Source organism: Mesoplodon bidens, assembly GCF_964165515.1.
Source record: "Mesoplodon bidens genome assembly, chromosome: 2".
Classification (NCBI taxonomy): domain Eukaryota; kingdom Metazoa; phylum Chordata; class Mammalia; order Artiodactyla; family Ziphiidae; genus Mesoplodon; species Mesoplodon bidens.
Genome location: NC_138177.1, coordinates 183,031,702 through 183,053,341, shown reverse-complemented (window position 1 = coordinate 183,053,341; position 21,640 = coordinate 183,031,702). Strand labels below are relative to the sequence as shown.

The window sequence follows — 21,640 nt, the reverse complement described above, 5'->3', positions numbered from 1 at the left end:
AAGTTACACCCTCCAGGCCCGTTTAAACTCCTCACACGCTCGTTATTTCCCCAGTTCGTCTAAGCTGGGCACTGCGCGGTGTTTTTGAGCTGATTCTTTACATCCTGACTTACACAATCTTAACCTCCTAGACAACCAAGCGCACAAAAAAGGCTTTGCAGCAGATGAAAGCAGTGCCTGCTGCGGATCCCAGGGCCCAAACCCACACACCCCAGCGAGGCACGGGCTGTGAGAAAATACACCAAAACCACAAACTAACTTGGTTTCAAACCTTTCTGTTCTAATGTTCCATGCGGCGGTCGCTGATTAAGTCGCTTCGCAAACTACACAATCTAACGGTCTTGCCCGGACAACACAGTGTCCTCCAGAGGCGTCCACTGTCATTCCTCCAAGTCTCCCAAAAGCCACGACAGAGGTGTGGAGGTCTGACTGGGAAGCCTGCCTTCCACCACTGAGCACAACCAGGCTGCGAGCTGCCGGGGCCGACAAGACCAAACCATGGGGCGGGCCCTCACGTGTGTGCAAAGGCCGCGTGCGTGGTGACATCTGCAGCGCGCACAAGGACGTGTGCACAAGAACCTCTGCTGCAGCACCGCTGAAAACGGCAAACCAGGAGAATGGCCCACGTGTTCCTGAAAATGGAAGCCCTGAATTAAAGCTGGTCCATCTGGGTGTGGAGCCCGGAAGCAATTAAAAAGGGGGAGGTCAACAGGCGGGTCCTAACGTGGGACGTTGCCAAGACAAGTTACAGAGCGGGAAGCAAGTTACCAAGGAACCCGCGTAAGGGAATCCCACCTCTGTTAAAGGAAAACAAAGAAAACGACACGTGGATGAAGGTCTGTAGGTAAATTCATTGAAATGCGTGGAATGGTAGGAAGAGTGAGGGGCTGGAGCCCCACCCTTTAGATGTGTGAGTAAGCGTGTTTTCCTGTACTGCCCGTGGAATTTAAAATAACTTAAATTCTAGTTTACTGATCATTATCAGGTATGCCTTTGTGTCCCTGTTGGAGCCTGACGACGCTCCTGGCTGAACCGATGGCACCAGGTGGCCCGTCGCAGAGGATGAGGTCCCGCGGCAGGGGATGCTGATGGCTCCCCAGATGGGGCCCTCCTGTCACCCCACTGGGAATAACATCCACGTCTGGCCGTGGCGCCGCGGGGCTCTGGCTTCAGGTAAATCACCTGGTGGTTAAAAGAAGAACGCAGAGACTAAGACAACTGCTTTGCCAGGCGCTCTCTGCAGCTCAGGGACACCTCAGCCTTGGAAGGGACTGAGTCAGCGGTTGCCATGCCACCCGAGCCAACCGCGACACAGACAGACGCAGATAGGGCCACACCGAGTGCTTGAGACAGACACGTCTGCAGCTGCGGCCGCTGCGCCCCCGTCTGAAGATGAATTTCCCCGACACCCTACTGCTCCCCGATCAGCCTCCACTTGCTGAAAAGCGCTGTCGACAGAGGCTCAAGTGTCCAGTCCTCTCTTCAGTTCAGCTTCTAGAAGCCAGAATGCCCTACACTTGACTAAAGGCCAGGAGGGGGCTTGCGATCTGCCCCAAACCTGGGCTGTCCGCGTCCCGCCACGTCACACACCTGCATCACACGCTTCTCTGCATTCAGCCTGGGGGGAGTGGGGAGGTGTGCAGGCCACGAGGATCTGAAGCCCACTCCACGCTCCAGGGCAAGAGGGGCTACTTTTCAGGTCAGCACTTCTCAGACAGCACTTCTGACAAGTCGAGTGCGCGAGCATCACAGAAAGACAGAAAGTAAGTACACAGGCACGAGAGAGCTCAGGCAGCAAGCTTGGTGACCTCCTCCAGGCTGGAGAGGGCAGAGGTCTCTCCACTGTCCTCCCTGGGAAGCCTGGTGGGGTCCCCATGCGTGAACACCAACCAGGAGCTGGCCCTGCATGAAAGGCAGCATTCAAGCCCTTTACCCCACAGTGCAAGCTGCCCTCCAGAGAACGCTTTTGCTTGAACATAGCTGCGCATTCTGGTGGGGGGGGGGGCGGAGGAAAAGAGAATCAGCCGGCAGGGCCTGATGGGCGGGATTCGTGGTGGAAAAGGCCGCCCTGCAGACAGACCTGCCTGTGCTTAACTGAAGGGAGAGGAGGCTGTTGCTTAGCAACCCTGGCAGCTCAGGGCAAGGCAGGGAGGGGCCGGGCCTCAGACCAGGAAGGCGGGGCTGTGGGGATGTTCCAGGATGGGGCCCAACAGCTTGCCCCAGGGCAGGGGGAAGGAAGGGGTCGTCACAGCCAAAGACACAATTTCTGTGATTTAAATAAAGATTGTGAACAACAGCTTTCCCCCGTCAGACCTTGAAATTCAGTGGTACTCCAGACACTAAGAATTCACAAGGCCGACCCATTTGAAAGGCCGTTATTCCTAATTATTTGGGCTTAAAAAGTCATTCTCTTGAAGACTTTGATCACAGGAATGGAGGAAGTGGGCAAAATCTAGGAAGAGGTAAAGGGTGCTCGTCGATGGAGTGGGTTTGGGTCTCTTGTGCTGAAGGAATCCAGAGGCGCCCTGTCTCGGCGAATCAGGCCCAAGAGGAGTAGGAAGTATGAGACGTGCCCAGAGCCCCAGGCCGGGGTCACCTTCAGAGACCAGGCTCAGAAGCGTGATCTCCCTCCTGGAAGCCCTGGCTCTGAACCGCTCACTCAGGCTCTCCGGCAGATGCTGCGCAGGTGTGTTAGGTTCCCGGCCGCTAACTTCCATCCCCTGCTCAGTCGACACCTCTCACTCTCTCCACTGCTGCGTTATGTCCTGGATGACACGAGTCAGGGCAGGCGAGCTGCCCGTCAGTGAGGACGCTCTCGAGCGTGTCGCCCGCACACGAGGTCACAACCACGTCAAGCGTCCAACTCAGTGTGCTCTGGGAAACACCAGGGTTATGTATTTTCAATGGCCCCTTCTACCCGGCTGCTTTTATATCTATTAAGCAGACACACCAAAATTCTGACGCCACCAGAGCATTCAAAAGCAAAATATGGGTCAGGGAAACACCGGGTTCCAAAACCTGGAGACAGAGGGCCCTCTAGCGGCCCCGCACACACCCCCTTGCGGAGGGCGATGAATGGACCTTTGCTCCCTGGTAATTTTGCAGAAAAAATAAAAAGGATAATTCACAACAGAAAGCCAGAGCACCTCACTTAAAGTGACAGCTGTATATCATTAAGATTTCCAAAGGAACCGTGTAAGTTGGTAAAATATTGAAGCAGGAAAAGTTTCCATCATAAGTTAAACATCAGCCGGTATTTAAGTCTCTTACATTAGGTCTTGGGAGGCAACGTTTTCAAATGCTTGGAACCCGGGGTGAAGGCGATCACATAAATGTGACATGAATGCGGTGATAAATCCAAATTAAATAAACCAGATGGAGCCAGGTTCCATCCACGCAGATCTGCGCGTCCCCGAATGGGAGCTGAAAACCAGATGACGCTGCTACCACACGTCTGCACCAGAGCTCAGTCCCTGAGTCCTCCAGCAGCTGAAGCATCCTCTCCTGTCTGCCAAGGACGCAGCAATAACCCTTCCGGTAGAGAACTCAAAGGGTTCTCTGCACCCGGCAGCTCTGAACCTTAGGAAGTCACGCTGGGGCTCGGTGAGCCCCACACAAGGGAGAGTAACACCCTCCACCCAGTCACCCAGAAAGAGGCTCGGCTCAGCGGACGACAGGGTCATCTCGAGCCCAAAGCAAGAGGCCTTGTGGGGGAGCCCTCCCTGTGGGGTCCCCACACCCCCTGAACCTCCACAGTGCTCCCTGGAGCCTACACAGTGCCCTGCTCTGTGCCCAGCAGAATCTCTGGGGGTGGAGATGGTGGGCTTCTGGAAGACAGGCCGGGTCCCACTGGCAGTAACTATCAATCTCCACTCATTCAAAGATCAAGAAATGCAGGAAAAGATGGTCAAAGCTGGGATGCAACTACGCGGTAGAAACAGCTGAGTGCAGGGAAAGACCTGGGACAGGAGATCAGGCCCTCGATCCATCAGGTGACCACCAGAATCCACCCTCTCTCCCGAGGGCAGCACTGATGGTTTCCCTTTGGGGAATCACCCTCCCAGCCCTTACCCCCTGTGGTCAGGGGGGCTGGCCCAACCCCACACAAGAGAGGGTGTGTGACCCAAGATGCACCTGGGTCACCCCCATCCCAGTCATTCAGGGTACAGCAGGTGACCCGGCAGAGGGAGGGGCTCCATCTCAGGACTCTGACTGGACAACTGAGCAAAAGAAGTTCTTCCTGCTGGGATTCCTAAGTCCAAGGATAACTGAGCAGCTCCCGGAGCCACCATGTAGGGAAACCCTGCCTGGAAGGAAGCCACCACGGACAGCTGGAGGGTGAGCAGACAGAGGTGTGGGAGACAGACGGACAGATAGACACACCAGGTCTTCACCACATCGCTCAAGGGCCAGGGCGCAGCCAGGCCTCACGTCAGGGCCTTCCATCACGTGAGCCAATCGGTTCCCTCTCCATTTCAACTACTGTGAGTTGAGTTTCTATCATGGAAGAGTCCTGAGTGACCCATTTCTCTACCCACACGTGCTGAATGCTCTGGGCACCAGAAAGATGGATCAGCAGGGTCCCCGCTGGTGAGATGCTCCTATGATCGTCTCTAATGCCAAACAAATACCCACACCAGGGATCGGCACCTCTTCACCTTCCGGGGCCTCGCTGGGACGCTGCGCAGCCCCTGAGACTGGGCGGGGCCACACGCCAGCTCTAGCCCCTGAGCTGGGAGGAGGGAGGCGGGTCACTTCTGGGCCTTTTTTTGTGCTGTGGGGGGCGGCCGGAGATACTCAGGTGACAACTGCCATGTGTGACCACAATGAGCAGAGCCGCCACGAGCCCACACGGACGTGGACTGAGAGCAGGAAACAAAGCTTTCTGTTTTAAACCAGTGAGATTCAGGAATTATCTGTTACCAGGGCAAACCTGGCTGATACGCCCCGAAAGCAGTAATGAGAAGCAAGAAACAGACAACAGACGATATAAAGTAAAGAGCAGTCTGTCACACAGAGTGAAGTAAGTCAGAAAGAGAAAAACAAATACCGTACGCTAACACATATATATGGAATCTGAAAGAAAAAAAAAAAGGTCACGAAGAATCAAGGAGTAAGACGGGAATAAAGACGCAGACCTACTAGAGAATGGACTTGAGGATATGGGGAGGGGGAAGGGTAAGCTGGGACAAAGTGAGAGAGTGGCATGGACATATATACACTACCAAATGTAAAATAGATAGCTAGTGGGAAGCAGCCGCATAGCACAGGGAGATCAGCTCGGTGCTTTGTGACCACCTAGAGGGGTGGGATAGGGAGTGTGGGAGGGAGGGAGACACAAGAGGGAAGAGATATGGGAACATATGTGTATGTATAACTGATTCACTTCGTTATAAAGCAGAAACTAACACACCACTGTAAAGCAATTATACTCCAATAAAGATGTTAAAAAAACCCCCACACAATCAGTTGTTAAATTTAAAAAATAAAACTCCTTTTTCCAAATAAAAAATAAATAATAAATAAAATAAAATAAAGAGCAGTAGCTACAAAGGTCAGGAGATGCAGAAAGGAGGCTCTGCAGGGAAGAGACATCTGAGCCGGGCTTTAAGGATGAGGGCAAGGGCCCATGTGAAAGGGCAAGAAGAGTTTAGTGTATTTTTTAACGTGGGGATACGTTAAAACGCTTCTATATTCTAGGTAAAAGCAAACAGAAATTGAACCCAACAATTGAGGAAGTAAGAACACTAAAGATCAAAACGTATGAGAGTACACGCTGCACCTAGAAGAAAACTGCAGAACCTTAAGTGATATTATTCCTAAACAGATAAATGGAAAAAATGCTAAGCATTCAACTTTTCTTAAACTTTTTAAAAATTAAGAGGATGGACTTGATAAAAGCATATAAAATTAAATTTTCATTAAGTTAATTAAAATTAAAGATACAGTTAGAAACAAAAACAAAGAACAGGAGAACCAATAAGTAAAACCAATAGCTAGTTCTTTGAAGAGAATAATGAAGTGAAGAAACCTTGGATAAGCCTGACCAAGAAAGGGAGAAATTCACCAAAATATCAGGAATGAGAAAGGGAACCTAATCACAGATACTTTCAAAAAGAAACAACCAGCCCAGAATGGAGTCACTTGTCACTTGTACTAATCCAGTGTCACCGAACCATGGCTTAGTACCTAACCTAACTGCGGTTTCAATATTCCCCAGGAAAGTGGTCTTAACTGGCCAGTTTGGAATTTTCTGGTTGGCACCAATGAGGTAACAGCCACGTGGACCCCTTCCATCCCCCAGAGGAAGGTGAGGTAGCCCCCTCCTTCCTCACCCCCTCCCCCTTCTGCCTATAAACGTCTTCCTTTTTGTTCAGCTCCTCCAAGTGCCTTTCTACTTGGTAGATAGGATGCTACCTGATTCATGAATTGTCAATAAAGCCAGTTAGAGCTTTAAAATTTACTTGGTTGAATTTTTGCTATTTAATGATACAAATTAGAAGCTTTAAATTAGATACAATTTTAGCCCAACATCTTTGTAAACTAAATGAAATTGACCATTTTTCTGGAGAATATGTATCCCAAAAGGTAACACAAGATGAGATGGAAAACCTAAATAGATCAATAACCATAAACAGAAATTTAAGTGGTTGTCAAAACATCCCTTCAAAGGGCACCAAGTTCCTGATGGTTTTATAGGTAAGTTTTATCAGACCTTCAAGAAACAGGTCCTGCCTTCTGTTTAAACTATTTTAAAGCACAGGAAAAGGTAGCAAACACAGAAAAAGCTTAAAATTTTAAGTGCCAACCTGACTGGATCACAGGGCGCCCAGATGTTTGGTTAAACATTATTCTGGGTGTGTCTGTGCGGGTGTTTCCGCATGAAATTCGAATTTGAAGGGGTGACTCAGTTTTAAAGCAGTTTGCCCTTCCCGCTGTTAGGTGGGGCGGGGGATGGAGGCCTCGTTGAATCCATTGAGGGTCTGTATAAAACAAAAAGGAGGATGAAGGAAGAACTTGACCCCTCCTGCCTGACCGCAGAGCTAGGTCATCGGTCTCCTGCCCTTGGCCCCCTGTTCTCAGGCCTTCAGACCCAGATGAAATCCACGCCACCGGCTGCCCTGGCTCTCAGACTTTTGGACTCAGCCTGAATTACACCACCCGCTTTCCTGGGTTCCAGCTTGCAGACAGTAGATCACAGGACTTCTCAGCCCCCGTAACTGTGTGATCCAATTTCTCATCATATATCTCTTCCCATACTGTAGGTATATCTGCTTCTCTAGAGAACCCCAAGTAAACACTCATTTTACACACCTAGCATGCTCATAATACCAAAACTTGATAAAGACAACAAAAAAGAAAGGATCTATATATAAAATAGATAACTAATAAGAACCTGCTGGAGAGTACAAGGAACTCTACTCAATACTCTGTAATGGCCTATATAGGAAAAGAATCTAAAAAAAAAAAGTGGATATATGTATATGTATAACTGATTCACTTTGCTGTACACCCAAAACTAACTCAGTATTGTAAATCAACTATACTCCAATAAAATGTTTTTAAAAAATAGAACCCACTAATATAAACAAATGCAAGTAATAATTCAATAAATAATAAGAGTGGTGTCTTAAATCAATGGGGAAAACATTAAGAATTGAACAGTATTGCAGTAACTGGATAGCCATCTAGAAAAATATAAATTGGATGTAAACTAATATTTTATACAAGAATAAATTCCAAATGGATCAATGATTTAAATGTATATATAAGAAGGAAGCCCTAAAATTACTAGGAAAAAAACTTGAGAGAATTATTTATAACCATGGAATGTGGAAGACCTTTCTAACTAAAATATGATCTCTTAACGCTTTAAAAGAGAAGACTGAAAAAAGATGACTATGAGGGGCTTCCCTGGTGGCACAGTGGTTAAGAATCCGCCTGCCAATGCAGGGGACACAGGTTCAATCCCTGGTCCGGGAAGATCCCACATGCCATGAAGCAACTAAGCCTGTGGGCCACAACAACTGAGCCTGCACTCTAGAGCCCGTGAGCCACAACTACTGAGCCCTCATGCCACAACTACTGAAGCCCACATGCCTAGAGCCCGTGCTCCACAACAAGAGAAGCCACCACAACGAGAAGTGCACTGCAACCAAGAGTAGCCCCCACTCACCACAACTAGAGAAAGCCCGCGCGCAGCAACAAAGACCCAACGCAGCCAAAAATAAATAAATAAATTTATTTTTTTAAAAAAAGAAGATGACTGTGAAAATTTTTGTAAACTCCTGGCAAAACCACTACAAGAAAAGTCAAGAGAAAAAAGACAAATTGAGAAAATAAATTTGCAACCTTATCACAAAGGGCTCGTTTAACATAACAAGAGCTTCTATCAACTGGTAAAGACCAGCAACCCATTAGAAAATTGGGTCATCTATTTACTATTTCCCACTTTAACATTTTTTGAACATTTAAATATATTACATTTTCAAAAGACTTAATAAAATAAAAATTAAAAATTAGAGATTACTCTGGCTACTGTTTGGGTATGTTTCAATAAAGACTATTACACATTAAAAAAAAAAGAAAAAGAAAAAAAAAAAGGATCTGCAAAGTATGCCCCACTGGTCAAGTTTGGCACACGATCTGCGCTTATAAATAAATTTTTATTGGAACACATCCATACCTGTTCATTTACACATCCTCGATGGCTTTCACTGAACACCAGCAGAGATGAGTAGCCGTGGCAGAGGTCATCTGGCCCACAAAGCCTAAAATATTTCCTATCTGGCCTTAGAGTCTGCTGACCTCTGCCACAGATGAACCTCAAATATGGAAACAGAAACATAAATCCTGAACACAGGTTAATCAAATCAAGACAGGCATAACTAAGTTCCCCACATATTATTCTCTGTCTTATTCTTTAATGGACTTTATCTTTAGAGCAGTTTTATATTCACAGCAACTTTGAGCAGATAGGACAGAGAATTCCCATATACTCCCTGCTCACATAGGCACAGCTTCCCTGCTGTCAACACCCCACACCAGAGTGGGACAGTATTCTTTCTGTTACCTAAATATTTGGTGGTTTATTCACTTACTGTCTCTTTTTAAAATGTACCTGGCACTTCACAGACTGTCAATAGGGTTTGCTGAATGGGTAAGGGGAGGGCACGCTGAGCAAACCTATCCGAATAAATGCTCCCTTACTTTCTTTCAGAATGCTAAGATAAAACGGTAGAAGCAGGGCCAACACTAAGCTTTCCGGCCCGGCGGGAACCCACTTCCCTAGATGGCAACACGGGCACTGGTTTGTACCCATCAAGGACTTTGGGGTCAACAGTAGCTCTGTGCAAATACTGCATTTGCTCCTGACCTGGTGGTCGCCCTGTTTCCAGTGAGATTTGGGATCTGTATTTAGTTGGGCCAGTGATTGAAAGGGAGTATGAACACGTGGCCACTGCCCACCGGTGCTGCCAGCCAGCAGGACGACAAGATCAATGCAGCTGACAGCAACCGTGAAGCCTTTGCCCCGAGCCGGCAGCCTGCGCACCCTGACAAACCTCTTTTCATCTAACCCTCTCCACGACCTCTGAGGGCCTTTGCCCGTTTTTCTTGTCGGTCGTTTATCTCCTTCTTACTGATCAGGAGGAGCTCTTTCTATCATCTGTCTTCCTTCTAATCTCCTCATTCTTTCCATTACTTTTTAACGGTTTTATGTATTGCAAGTATCTTTTAGTCTGATGTTTGTCTTTTTTATATATGTAAATTTTTATTTATTTATGGCTACGTTGGGTCTTCATTGCTGCAGCGCGGGCTTTTCTCTAGTTGCGGCGAGCGGAGGCTACTCTTCGTTGCGGTGCGCGGGCTTCTCATTGCGGTGGCTTCTCTTGTTGTGGAGCACGGGCTCTAGTCATGCGGGCTTCGGTAGTTGTGGTGCGTGGGCTCAGGAGTTGTGGCTCGTGGACTCTAGAGCGCAGGCTCAGTAGTTGTGGCGCACGGGCTTAGTTGCTCCGTGGCATGTGGGATCTTCCTGGACCAGGGCTCAGACCCGTGTCCCCTGCATTGGCAGGCGGATTCTTAACCACTGCGCCACCAGGGAAGCCCAGTCCTGAGGCTTGTCTTTTAACTTTGTTTATGGAGTCTTCTCTCATAGAAAAGTTTTACATGTTAACATTATCACGTTTCTCAGTCTTCTCTTTTTGGTTTGTGCTTTGTCTATCTTGTTTAAGGAAGCCTTCCTAACCTCAAGGTCATAAAAATATTCTCCAAATTTTTTTCTAAGACTCCTCAAGTTTTGTTTTTCATATGTAGGCCTTTAATCCATCCATTTTATGCAGAGCCCTATCTTGGCATTTTCACTGCTGTATAGCACCCATGGTCCAAATAAATCAGCTCGTTCAGCCAGCCCCCGACTGAGGCGCAGGCAGGTCGTTCCCACGCTTCAGCCACTAAACACAGGCCCCGTGTCATAAGAACTAGTTCCTCTCTGCAGTGGGCGTCTGGAAATGGCATTTCCCAGCTGTAGGGTATTAACTAAACACTACAAAATTGCTCTTCAAAGTGGTCGTACATCCTGCATTCCTCCCTGGGTGGTGGGAATTCCTCGCTTCCCAAATCCTCTTCAACCTACATGCTATTAGCCGGCCACATTTTTCCAACACGAGGGGCATGAAGTGATTTCTCATTTTAATTTGCATTTCTCTGATTGCTAGTGAAACTGAGTACTTTTGCATATGCTGATTGGTTGTTCTGGTTTCTCCTCTGTGAATTCTCTCCTCACATCCCTTTGCCCATTTTTCTGTCCTGTTATGGACCACTCCTTATTGATTCAGAACAGCTCTTTCTATCATCTTTCTTCTTTCTAATCTTCTGATTCTAAAATTTCTACAGTTCTGTTTTGTAATCCATCCAGAATTTGTATACACAACATGAAATTGGGATCTGATTTTCCATTTTCCACCTGGACAGCCAGTCCAGCGCTGTTAACTGACTGGTCCGCCCTTACTCTTGCGGCAGACAGAATAATGCTGCCCACCGCCCCACCAAGTGCCCACATCCTAATCCCCACAACCTGTGAATACGCTGCATTAACGCCACCAAGGGAACCAAGGTGGCAGATGGAATTAAGGTTGCTAATCAGCTGGCCTGGAGACACGGAGATTGTCCTGGATGGTGGAGGGGGCCCAGTGTAACCACAACAGTCCTTATGAGTGAAAGAGAGGCAGGAGTGATTAATCAGGGTCCAAGAGAGACGTGCAAATGCTATTCTGAATCTGCCTCTGAAGATGGAGGACGGGGCCAAAGGTGCCGCTGGGCCCTGGGAGCCAGCAAAGGCGATGAGGCAGATCCTCTCCCACGGCCTCCGCAGGGGCACAGCCCAGAGACCTCGACTTCAGCCTGTGACACCTTTGGACTGCTGATCTCCAGAACCGGACGATACTAACTTCATGCTATTTTAAGCAACTAAGCTTATGATAATTTGTTATAACAACAGTAGGAAAGTAACATGCTCCTTGTCTGTAATTTGTCACACATCACGCTTTTTACTTTGTCTTGTTATCTGTTGATCTATGTCTGTACCAACGTCATACTGTGCTAGTTACTATAATTTTGCTGTTAAGCTTGCAAGTCAAGAAAGGGGAAGCCTCTCTTCTTCAAAACTGCCTTGGCTATTCTTGAATATGTAATTTTTTAATTTAACAAAAAGAATATATCTTAAAAGAAAATAAACACAGTACACAAGGGAGATGCTTTCTAGGCACAGGGCATGAGCCAAGACTCAAAGTCATGAAACGACGACATGTTTAGTGAATCACACGCAGCACAGAGCAGCCGGGAAAACTTTCAAAACCACTGGACGATCAGCCCTGGGGTGGATGATTTCAGTAGCCTAGAAGCCATTAACAGCAGGCAAAGCCTGCTACTTCTGACCAGATTTTCCCTCCCATCTGAAACAAAAATTTTTTAACAGAATATATAAAACAAGTCTTTAAGTCACTGGAATTCAGGCAGGAAAGGATCCTGAGGAACTGGAAACAAAAGAAGTAAACCCTCCAATTGTCCTCACGTCACAGTGTTGAGTGATTCTGCAGACTGCAGTGCAGGGAGGGGAACCCAGACAGTGCACAGTGGGGCCCTGATCTGAAGACCAAGCTGAGAGTCCAAGGAGACCAAGGAAGCTGGAGTTTGCAGGGCTGAACACAGACAGGAAGGGTGCACAGAGAAGGAGTTCCAGCCACTTAGAGGGTCCCTCTAGGATTTAGTAGATCACTGATGAGGAAACTACCCAAGGATGGGCAAAGAACCACCCGAAAAATTAGAAGGACCAGTACCCAGGGCTCACCCGAGGCCAGAAAGAAGCCGTTCTCACAGACTGGTAAACCTCATAATTCAGGGACATCAGGCAGAGTAACAAAAGGTGTCTTGTCACCTAGTGAGGAATAATTAGCCCTAAACTAAATGCTGATCTGGTCCCATCTAACAAATCTTAAGGGCAAGACCCAAAATGACCAAACCGTTTCCAAAGCTCAAGAGTATTTATCAACTACAAAAATATTCAGTCCCCAAAATGAGAAAACTCACAATACCTGGAATCCAGTAAAAAAAAAAAAATTATGAATATAAAGAAGCAGGAAAATACAACCCAAATTAGGACAAAAATCAATCAACCAAAACTAATCCAGAACTGACCAAGGTATTAGAATTGGCAAACAAAGATATTAAAGTAGGGACAAACTCTGTAACATTATCTCCAGATTTGGGTAACTTGAAACTAAACCAAGTTAAAATGAGAATTCACTCACTATCTGGGTCACTATCTGGGTCATTTCAAATAGGATAAAATACTGGAACATTAACTGCTGGGCAGGTCTAAGAGGTCTACCTACCTCTGCCTTCTTTGGAGAGGAAGACTAAAGCATAAGCTTGTCAGTGGTTGTACAGGTATTTCCCATGTTCAAGAAGCAACAGGAAACACTGAACATGGAAGACAAAAAAAGACCCTGAGAGAACTTCTGGAGATGAAAACTACAGTATCTGTGATGAAAACGACACTGGATGGGATTCATGGCAGATCAGACACTGCAGAAGAAAAGATGAGTGAACCTGAAGGTGCAGCAATAGGAATGATCTAGGACGGGACACAGAGAGACAAGACCACAAATAGAAGTGAGGCTCGCTGCCTGATACATGCGTAATTGGGGGCCCCAAGGGAGAAGAGAGAGGAGGCCAGAAGAAGGAATGATCAAAACTGTTCCAACTGTGATTTAAAGAACCCAGAGATCCAAGACGTTCCGTGAACCCCAAGCAAAACATCAGTTAAAGGACAATTCTGGGAAACAGAGGCAGCGGCAGACTAGGCTTTAAATCTCCTCTAAGGCCCCCATGAGAACAGACAGGGCAGCTGGGGGAGCAAACCCAAAGTCCACAGCCACACTGACAGTAGGTCGGGCCGGAGAAGCCAACAGGGTCAACCGCCCTGGGTGACAATTAGAATAGACTAGATGCTGTTTCCAGCGCCATGACTACATCAAAATTCAACACCGGAAATTTCCTTTCCATAAAAGGTAATTATACTCTTCCCTTAACGATAGCTGTATGGGTTTCTTCTCTAAGAAAATGATCTATTCAGACATTTCTAAGGACCGGGGTAAACTGTATTTATTACTTTAAACTGGGTTTATTACATGTCACTACTGTCCTTTTGAGTTACCTAATCAAAAACCAGAGTAGTCGTATGTATACCTAATCACAAAATATACATATTTTTATAATCTGGGATACTATCTTTCATCCTTACATTTCTTAGAGGTTGGAACTTGTTTTATTTTTCGAATGTAACTACGAACATATGTCAAAGAAGGGAAGACAGTAGATTTAAAGAAAGGAACCGGTTAGGAATAAATTTGACTCTTTCATATTTTTAACTATATATTCTATGCTTTCCATGCATTCAACTTCATCAAATAAAATTGGAAATTTATTCTAAGCGGACTCTGATGGAAAACACACGCCTACCACCCACCACCGCAAGGGATTCTAGCAGATATCCTGGCAATTCCTCAAGTGCAAGTGCTGCTGCACACTCCAGTACCATTTATATAAGATGAGATTATTAATGTACACACTGGTGGTAAACAGCAATCCTGAGAACAGTCTGATAAGCACAATATTCAAAACTAGAAAGAACAGAACAATTAAAACCATCAAATGTACTGCCTTTCGGGGAAGAAGGAAAATACTGAATAATGTGCTTTGTCCCGAAGCAATCAACTATTAGGGTTTGGTACCTGAATATTTTTAAATCTCTCGGAAAATCCTGGAAGGTCACAAAGGTGGAGGCCAGTACATCAAGCTCTAGGCCAGAGAAACAAGTGTGCTGCTTCCACCAACTGTAAGATTAAATTCAGCAAGACTGGGACTTACTTCCCTGGTGGTCCACTGGTTAAGACTCCATGCTCCCAATGCAGGGGGCCTGGGATCGATCCCTGGTCAGGGAACTAGATCCCACATGCGTGCCGCAACTAAGAGTTCTCACGCCACAACTAAGGAGCCCGAGAGCTGCAACTAAGGAGCCTGCCTGCTGCACCTAAAACCCAGTGCAACCAAATAAATATTTTAAAGATAAACCAGTAAATTCAACAAGACCAGTTTCCAAAAACTAGAATCTCAACTCATAAAAAACTACTCCCAAATGACAGACTCACTGGTGCCTTTGCACCAGCACCCAGGACCTGCTGCCCAAGAGACACTGCCCAGCCCTCCATGGACACCGAGCAGTGTCCATCAGAGGAAATCCATCTGGTTGGAGGATGGATGGACACTAAGCTCGCCTCTACAGCTTACACTTTTGTTCATTCCCTACCTTTCTGACTTTCTAAGAGCCTAACTGGCCATGATCCAGAACATTCTTTCAGCCAGCGAGACCCCTAGAAGCCGAGAGCCAAGGGCTCAATGCTCTTTCAACTCTCCTCCTAAACTCCTCCTCTTCCCGCCACAGGTGGGATTCCCCACCAGGACACTAGCTGCCTGTCCTTGGGAATAAACTAAGAGGCCCTGAACACAAGGTACCGGCCTCAGCAGAAGGTGTGGTGTAGCCGATGCAAAGCTGACAGCCGTGGTCACACGTGGGGACGCCACCACCCACAGGAAGGGCATCACTCTGCTGACAGCCCTCGATCCCTTTCTTAAAGCCATGCCCTGAGGTCATGGCCTCCCCACCCTCAGACTGTGCTCCGAGGGAGTAGGAAGCACTTTTTAAACACAGCGAACTCATGGCTCCATCAAAGTGCAAAGTAAAGCTGGCAGCCCTTGGCTTTCAGCCAGCCTCCGATTCTTGAGCCCTGCATCTGCAGGGCACCCACATGATGTGTCCCTTTAAGGGTCACCCACAGACCTTCCCAGGCCCTCGGTCAGGGAGCTGCAAGCAACAGAGCTGACTCGTGGCTGAAGCCCAAAGTGCTGGGCCACGCTTCATCACTGCCCAGTTCTACACCTCTGTATTCGGCAACAACGCAACCAACGGATTCAAATTCAAGCAATCTGCAGTAAGTATCTGATAAACGTGGCTGTACTGGGCACAGATGGAGCTGTGCCGTGAGCTGGAAGACTCAGCTCTCTACACACACCTACCTGAAGGGGAGGTGGGTGGCTTCCTGGAAGGCCGCTGCTCTGCCTTGGGGCGAATGGCGTGCTCCACGGGCGTGTCCGGGTGTCCTTCAGGGCTCACTGAGTACTGGAACTGGACTGTCCCCGACTCCACCTGCTTCACCTACGATCGACCACAACAAGAGCGGTGACGGCCACGCTCCCTTCATCAGCACCCTTCGGTCAGAACAGCTCAACCAGGAACCGTTCGCCCGGCCCTAAGATGATCAATGGGAATCAGAGCCCCAGGAGACCACCATCACAAGAACACCCTCACCCAAGCAGAAATCACAACATCGCTGCTCCAGTTTCGAATGCATTTTTTAATTAACCTATGTTATGTTGACTGTTTCCCTTTTGGTGTATAGTTCTTTGAGTTTTAACACATGTAACCACCACCACAGCCAGGGTACAGAACAGCCCCACCACCCAAAACATTCCCTCACTGCCTCCTTGTACACCGTCCCGCCAACACCCAACCCCGCAATCTACCCCTCTCTTCTGTCATATAAATGGGATCACATGCTATACAACCTTTGAGACTGGCTTCTTTCACTCCCTGCGGTACTGATGAGACTCTCCCGGGCCGTAGTGTGTACCCACAGCCCGTTCCTTTTTGTTGCCGAGGAGTTTTCTATTGTACGATGCACCCCAGTGTACTTATCCATTCACCCATTTAGAAACATTCGGGCTGTTTCCAGCTTGAGTGGTTATAAATAGAGCTGCTAGGAACACTGGTATACGTATTTCTGTGTGACATAAGTTTTCATTCCCATAAGGTTCACTTCTCTACGAGTAGGATTGCTGGGTCATATGGTATGTGTATATTTAATTTTACAGGAAACTGCTAAACTGTGACTTGCTTCTGGACTCTATTCCATTCCATTCATCTATGGGTCAATGCCTTTACCAACAGCACTTTATCGTGATTACTGTAGCTTTAATGAAAGTCTTGAAATTGTGTAGTATGAATCCTCCAACTTTATTGTTCTTTTCAAAATTCTTTTGACTCTTTCTAATTCCTTTGCTTTTCTGTATAAACTTTAGAATCAGCTTGTCTATATATACAAAAAAATCATGTAAGGATTTTGATTGAAATTGCATTAGACCTATAGGTCAATTTGGGGAGAATTTATATCTTTACTATGTGGAAACAGTCTTCCAATCCATAAAGATGTCTCTCCATTTATTTAGGTCTTCTTTGACTCAGCTTTTGTAAATAATGCTGTTTTTTAGATTTTGCTTTCCAACTGTTGTTAGTGTAAAGACATGTGATTGATTTTTCTATCTTGACCTCCTGTTGTATCCTGCAATCTCCCTAAACTTGTTTATTCTAGGAGCTTTTGGTAAATCCCTTGAGATTTTCCACACAGAAAATCATGTTGTCTGCAAATAAGATTTGTTCCTTCCTTTCCAATCTGTATGGCTTTTAAATTTTGTTTTCTTGCTTTATTGCACTGGCTAGAACTTCCAGTACAATGTTGAATAAGATGTTGAATACTATGTATGGGCATCCTTCACTTGCTCCTGACCTATGGGGAAAAGAAGTCAATCTTTCACCATTAAGTGTGATGCTAACTAAAGGATTTTTGTAGATACTCTTATCAAGATGAGGAAGTTCCTCTTTATTCCTGTTTGCTCAGTTTTTGTCATAAATGGACGTTGAATTTTGTCAAATGCTTCTTCTGCATCAATTGTTATGATCATACGTTTTTCCTTCTTTAGGCTGTGACTATGATGAATTACATATTTTTGACTTTCAAATAGAAAATAGCCTTGCATTCCTGAGATAACCCCCAACTTGGTCATGGTGTATTATTCTTTTTCCATACTGTTGGATCCAATTTGCTAATATTTTGTTGAGTATTTTGCATCTAAGTTCATGAGGCTTATGTATCCATAGTTTTCTTTTCCTGTACTGCCTTTTTCTGGTTTTGATATCAGAGTAATGCAGGCCTTGTTACATGAACTGGGAATTGCTCCTATCTATCTTACTTTCTGGAAGAGAATGTATAAAATCAGTGTTATTTTTCCTTAAAGGAAAAAATGTTTAGGACAATTTACAGTGAATAGGCCTGGATAGTTCTTTTTCAAAAGTATTTTAACCATGAACTCATCTTCTATAAAGTTATAGGACTACTCAGATTATCTAGTTCATCTTGGGTAAGTTTCGATAGTTTGTTGTTTAAGACAAACTGATCCATCTCATCTAAATTTTCAAGCTTATGGGCATAGAGTTGTTCATAGTATTCCCCTAATATCCTTTTTATACCTGTGTGGTCTGTAGTGGTATCCCTTCTTTCATTCCTATTATTAGTAATTTGTGTCCTCTCTTTTCTTTACTCTTTCAGTCTTATTAAAGGTTTGTCAATTTTATTGAGCTTTTCAAAGAATCAGTTTTTTATTTCACTGGCTTTCTCTAGTTTTTCCTCTATTGTTTTTCTGTTTTCAGTTTTATTAGTTTCTGCTCTTATCTTTATTATTGACTTTCTTCTGCCTTGCTTTAGGTTTATTTTCTTCTTCTTTTTCTAGTTTCTAAAAGTGGAAGATTAGATTATTGATTTGAGACTTTTCTCTGTTGTTATATAAGCACTTAACGCTATAAATTTCCATGTAAGCACACTTTAGCTGCACCCTATGAATTCTGATATGTTGTACTTTCATTTTTGTTCAGTTCAACATATCTCCTATATTTTCTTGAGGCTTCCTCTCTGACTTATAGATTATTTAGAAGTGTATGAATTTCCAAGTGTTTCTAATTTTTTATGTTATCTTTGTTATTGGTTTCTAGTTTAATTCCATTATGATCGCAGAATATACCTTGTGTAATTTCAGTTCTTTTAAAATTAAAGTTTGTTTTATGATCCAGGATATGGTCTATCTTGGTGAATGTTCCATGTGCACTTGAAAAGAATGTGTATCCTGCTGTTGTTGAGTGGAGCGTTCCATAAAGGTCATTTAGATCCAGATGCTTAATGATATTGTTCAGTTCTATATGTTGGTGATTCTCTATCTACATATTTATAGTTTACTCCAAGAGGAGTGTTGAAATATCCAACTACAACTGTCAATTTGTCTATTTCTTCTTTCTGCGCTATTAGTTTTTTGCATTTTGAAGCTCTGTGTTAGATGCATACACTTTTAGTATTGTATGTCTTCTTGGTGAATTGACTCTTTTATCATATGTAATATCCCTCTTAATTTCTAGCAATTTCTTTTGCTCCAAAGTCTACTTTGTCTGGTATTAATATAGCTACTCCAGTTATCTTTTGAATAGTGTTTGCACAGAATGGTTTTCCATCCTCTTACTTTTGACCTACCACATCATTGTATTTGAACTGAGTTCCTGGTAAACAGCATACAGTTGGACCTTGAGTTTTTATGCCACCTGACAACTTCTGTCTTGGAGTTGGTGTGTTCAGACTATTTACATGTCATGTAATTATTGGTGTGTCTGGATTCAGAACTATCATTTTATTATGATTTGTTCCCTCTGTTTTTCATTCCTGTTTCCCTTTTCTTGCCTTATTTTGAATTATTCCATTTTATCTATCTATTGGGTTTCTCACTGTCTCTTTGTATCCTATTTTTAGTGACTGCTCTAGGGTTTACAATGTAAATATTTAACTTTTCACAATCTACTCAAAATCTATATTTTATTACCACAAGTGGAATGTAGAAAGCTTATCACCCTACAGGTCTCTTTACCCGCCCCCTTTGTATTATAGCTGTCTTACCTATTATACCTACATACTTTAAAAATCCTCTCAGACACTGCTATACTTTTTGCTTCAACCATCAAACATATTTTAAAGAACTCAAAAGGAGGAGAATACTATATTATAGTTATCATTTTTGATGCTCTTCCTTCATTCCTGATGTACCAAGTTTTCATCTGGTATCATTTCTCTTCTGTCTGAAGAAATTCCTTTAGCAATTCTCTTAGAGCATGTCTCCTGCCAATGAATTCTCTTAGTTTTAGTTCATCTGAGAATGTCTTTATCTCACCTTCATTCCTGCAGGACTTTTGCTGAAATAGAATTTTGAGTTCTGGTGTCTTTCTGTTACTGCTTTTAAAATGTTGCTCCATTTCCTTCTGGCCCCCATGATTTCTGCTAAGGAACCTACAGATATTCAAATTATTGTCTCTGTGTAAGTAATACATCATTTTTCTATGGCTATTTTCAAGACTTTGTCTTTATTTTTTAGCAGTTTGATTATGATGTGTCTGGTTGTGGATTTCTTTGCATTTATCTCTGGGTTCACTGAACCTCTTCAATCTGTAGGTTTAAGTCTTTTGCCAAATTAGAGGAGTTTTCAGTCACTGTGTCTTCAAATGTTTTTTCTGCACAGAACCCTTTCTCTTCTACTGGGACTCTGATGACACAGGTGTTAGCCTTTGTGGTCCTGCCCCACACGTCCCTGAGGCTTCGTCCACTGTCTTCCAATCACTTTTCTCTCTGTGGTTCAAACTGGATAAATTCTATTGATTTACCTTCAAGTTCACTGACTGTTTCTTCTGTCATCCCCATTCTGCTATTGAGTCCACCTAGCGAATACTTTACTTTGGCAATTTTATTTTTCAGTTCTAAAATTTCCATTTGCTTCTTCTTTATCTTCCATCTCTTTGCTGAGACTTTCTATCTTTCCCTTTGTTTCAAAAGTGTTCACTCTGATTTACTGGAGCATTTTTATAATGCCTGCTTTAAAGGCTCTGTCTGATAATTCCAACATTTGTGTCACCTCAGTATTGATTGCTGTCTGTTGAATGTCTTTCCCTTACGAGTTGAGATTTTCCTCGTTCTTTGTCAATTAAGTTTAGATTGTATCATGGACATTTTGAATATCACATTATAAGATTATGAGTCTCGTTTAAATCCTATGGAGAATGTTGATATTTTTGTTTAGTCAGGAATCCACCCAGTTGGGTTCAAGCCCCAGTTTCCAACCAGCCTCCTGTGGGTGGTGGTTTCAACACCAGTTCCATTTTCAAAGCCTGTACAGTGATACTCAGGCCTCTCCTGCATGGAGTCCACCCAGCAGGCAACTCCATCCACAGTCCAGTTCTCAAAGTCTGCGATATGCTGTGTAGGGTCAGATTCAGGCACGTGAAGCTGGGGGTTAGCTCAGCATTTCTTAAACAACTTTATGGGGTACTTTCCAAGCTCCTCCCTCTCCAGATCCCCCTAGTTCTTTCCAGTTTCCTGGGGCTCCCCTTCCAATCCTCTGGCCAGACCCCACTGTGCTGCACACCTCTGGCAATGGTACCTGAATGCAAGGCCAAGCAGTGGGGAGACAGAAGTGGGGTTGTTTTTTAAGTGCAGGAGTGTATAAAAGAGCTAAAGTTCCCATCTATCATTACTGTAAGACAATATACAATTTCCAAAATTGATATACTAAGAAATAACAGTAGAAGCATAATATTTAGAAAACAAAGTAAATATCATATGTCACAGCTAAGAGTTGAAAGAGGCTGCCTCTGGAGATATTAATTTTTTTAAAGACAATTATTTGCTCAAGGAAAGAATACAGGAGTTGTTTAAGAAGGAAAACATAATCATAACACACTACTTACCTTCACAGCAAATAATCATAATCACATAAACCGCAAAATTTACTTAGTAAAAAATTATAGGATGTGTATAGCATGGTTTTTTTTTTGTTTTTTTCGTTTTGTTTTTTTTTTTGCGATACACGGGCCTCTCACTGTTGTGGCCTCTCCCGTTGCGGAGCACAGGCTCCGGACGTGCAGGCTCAGCAGCCATGGCTCACGGGTCCAGCCGCTCCGTGGCATGTGGGATCTTCCTGGACCGGGGCATGAACCCGTGTCCCCTGCATCGGCAGGCGGACTCTCAACCACTGCGCCACCAGGGAAGCCCCTAGCATGTATTTTTCTTCTTTAACATCTGCCACTCCTACTCAACTGTAAGTTCCATGGGATTAGAGATAGTTTTCCCGGAGCAGATACAGGTGTTCAATAAAAAGTCACGGA

General features: G+C 44.7%; 1 protein-coding gene across 5 annotated transcripts in view; it reads right to left on the bottom strand.

The window, feature by feature from the left end:
• NPHP4 (nephrocystin 4) overlaps positions 1-21,640 on the bottom strand; it is a 136,157-nt gene that overhangs the window by 50,282 nt on the left and 64,235 nt on the right. For all 5 annotated transcript variants that reach the window (XM_081223486.1, XM_081223484.1, XM_081223485.1 and 2 more), the window contains exon 12: positions 15,634-15,772. In XM_081223486.1, coding sequence (XP_081079612.1) covers positions 15,634-15,772 — 139 coding nt within the window. The remainder of the gene's footprint in view (positions 1-15,633; positions 15,773-21,640) is intronic.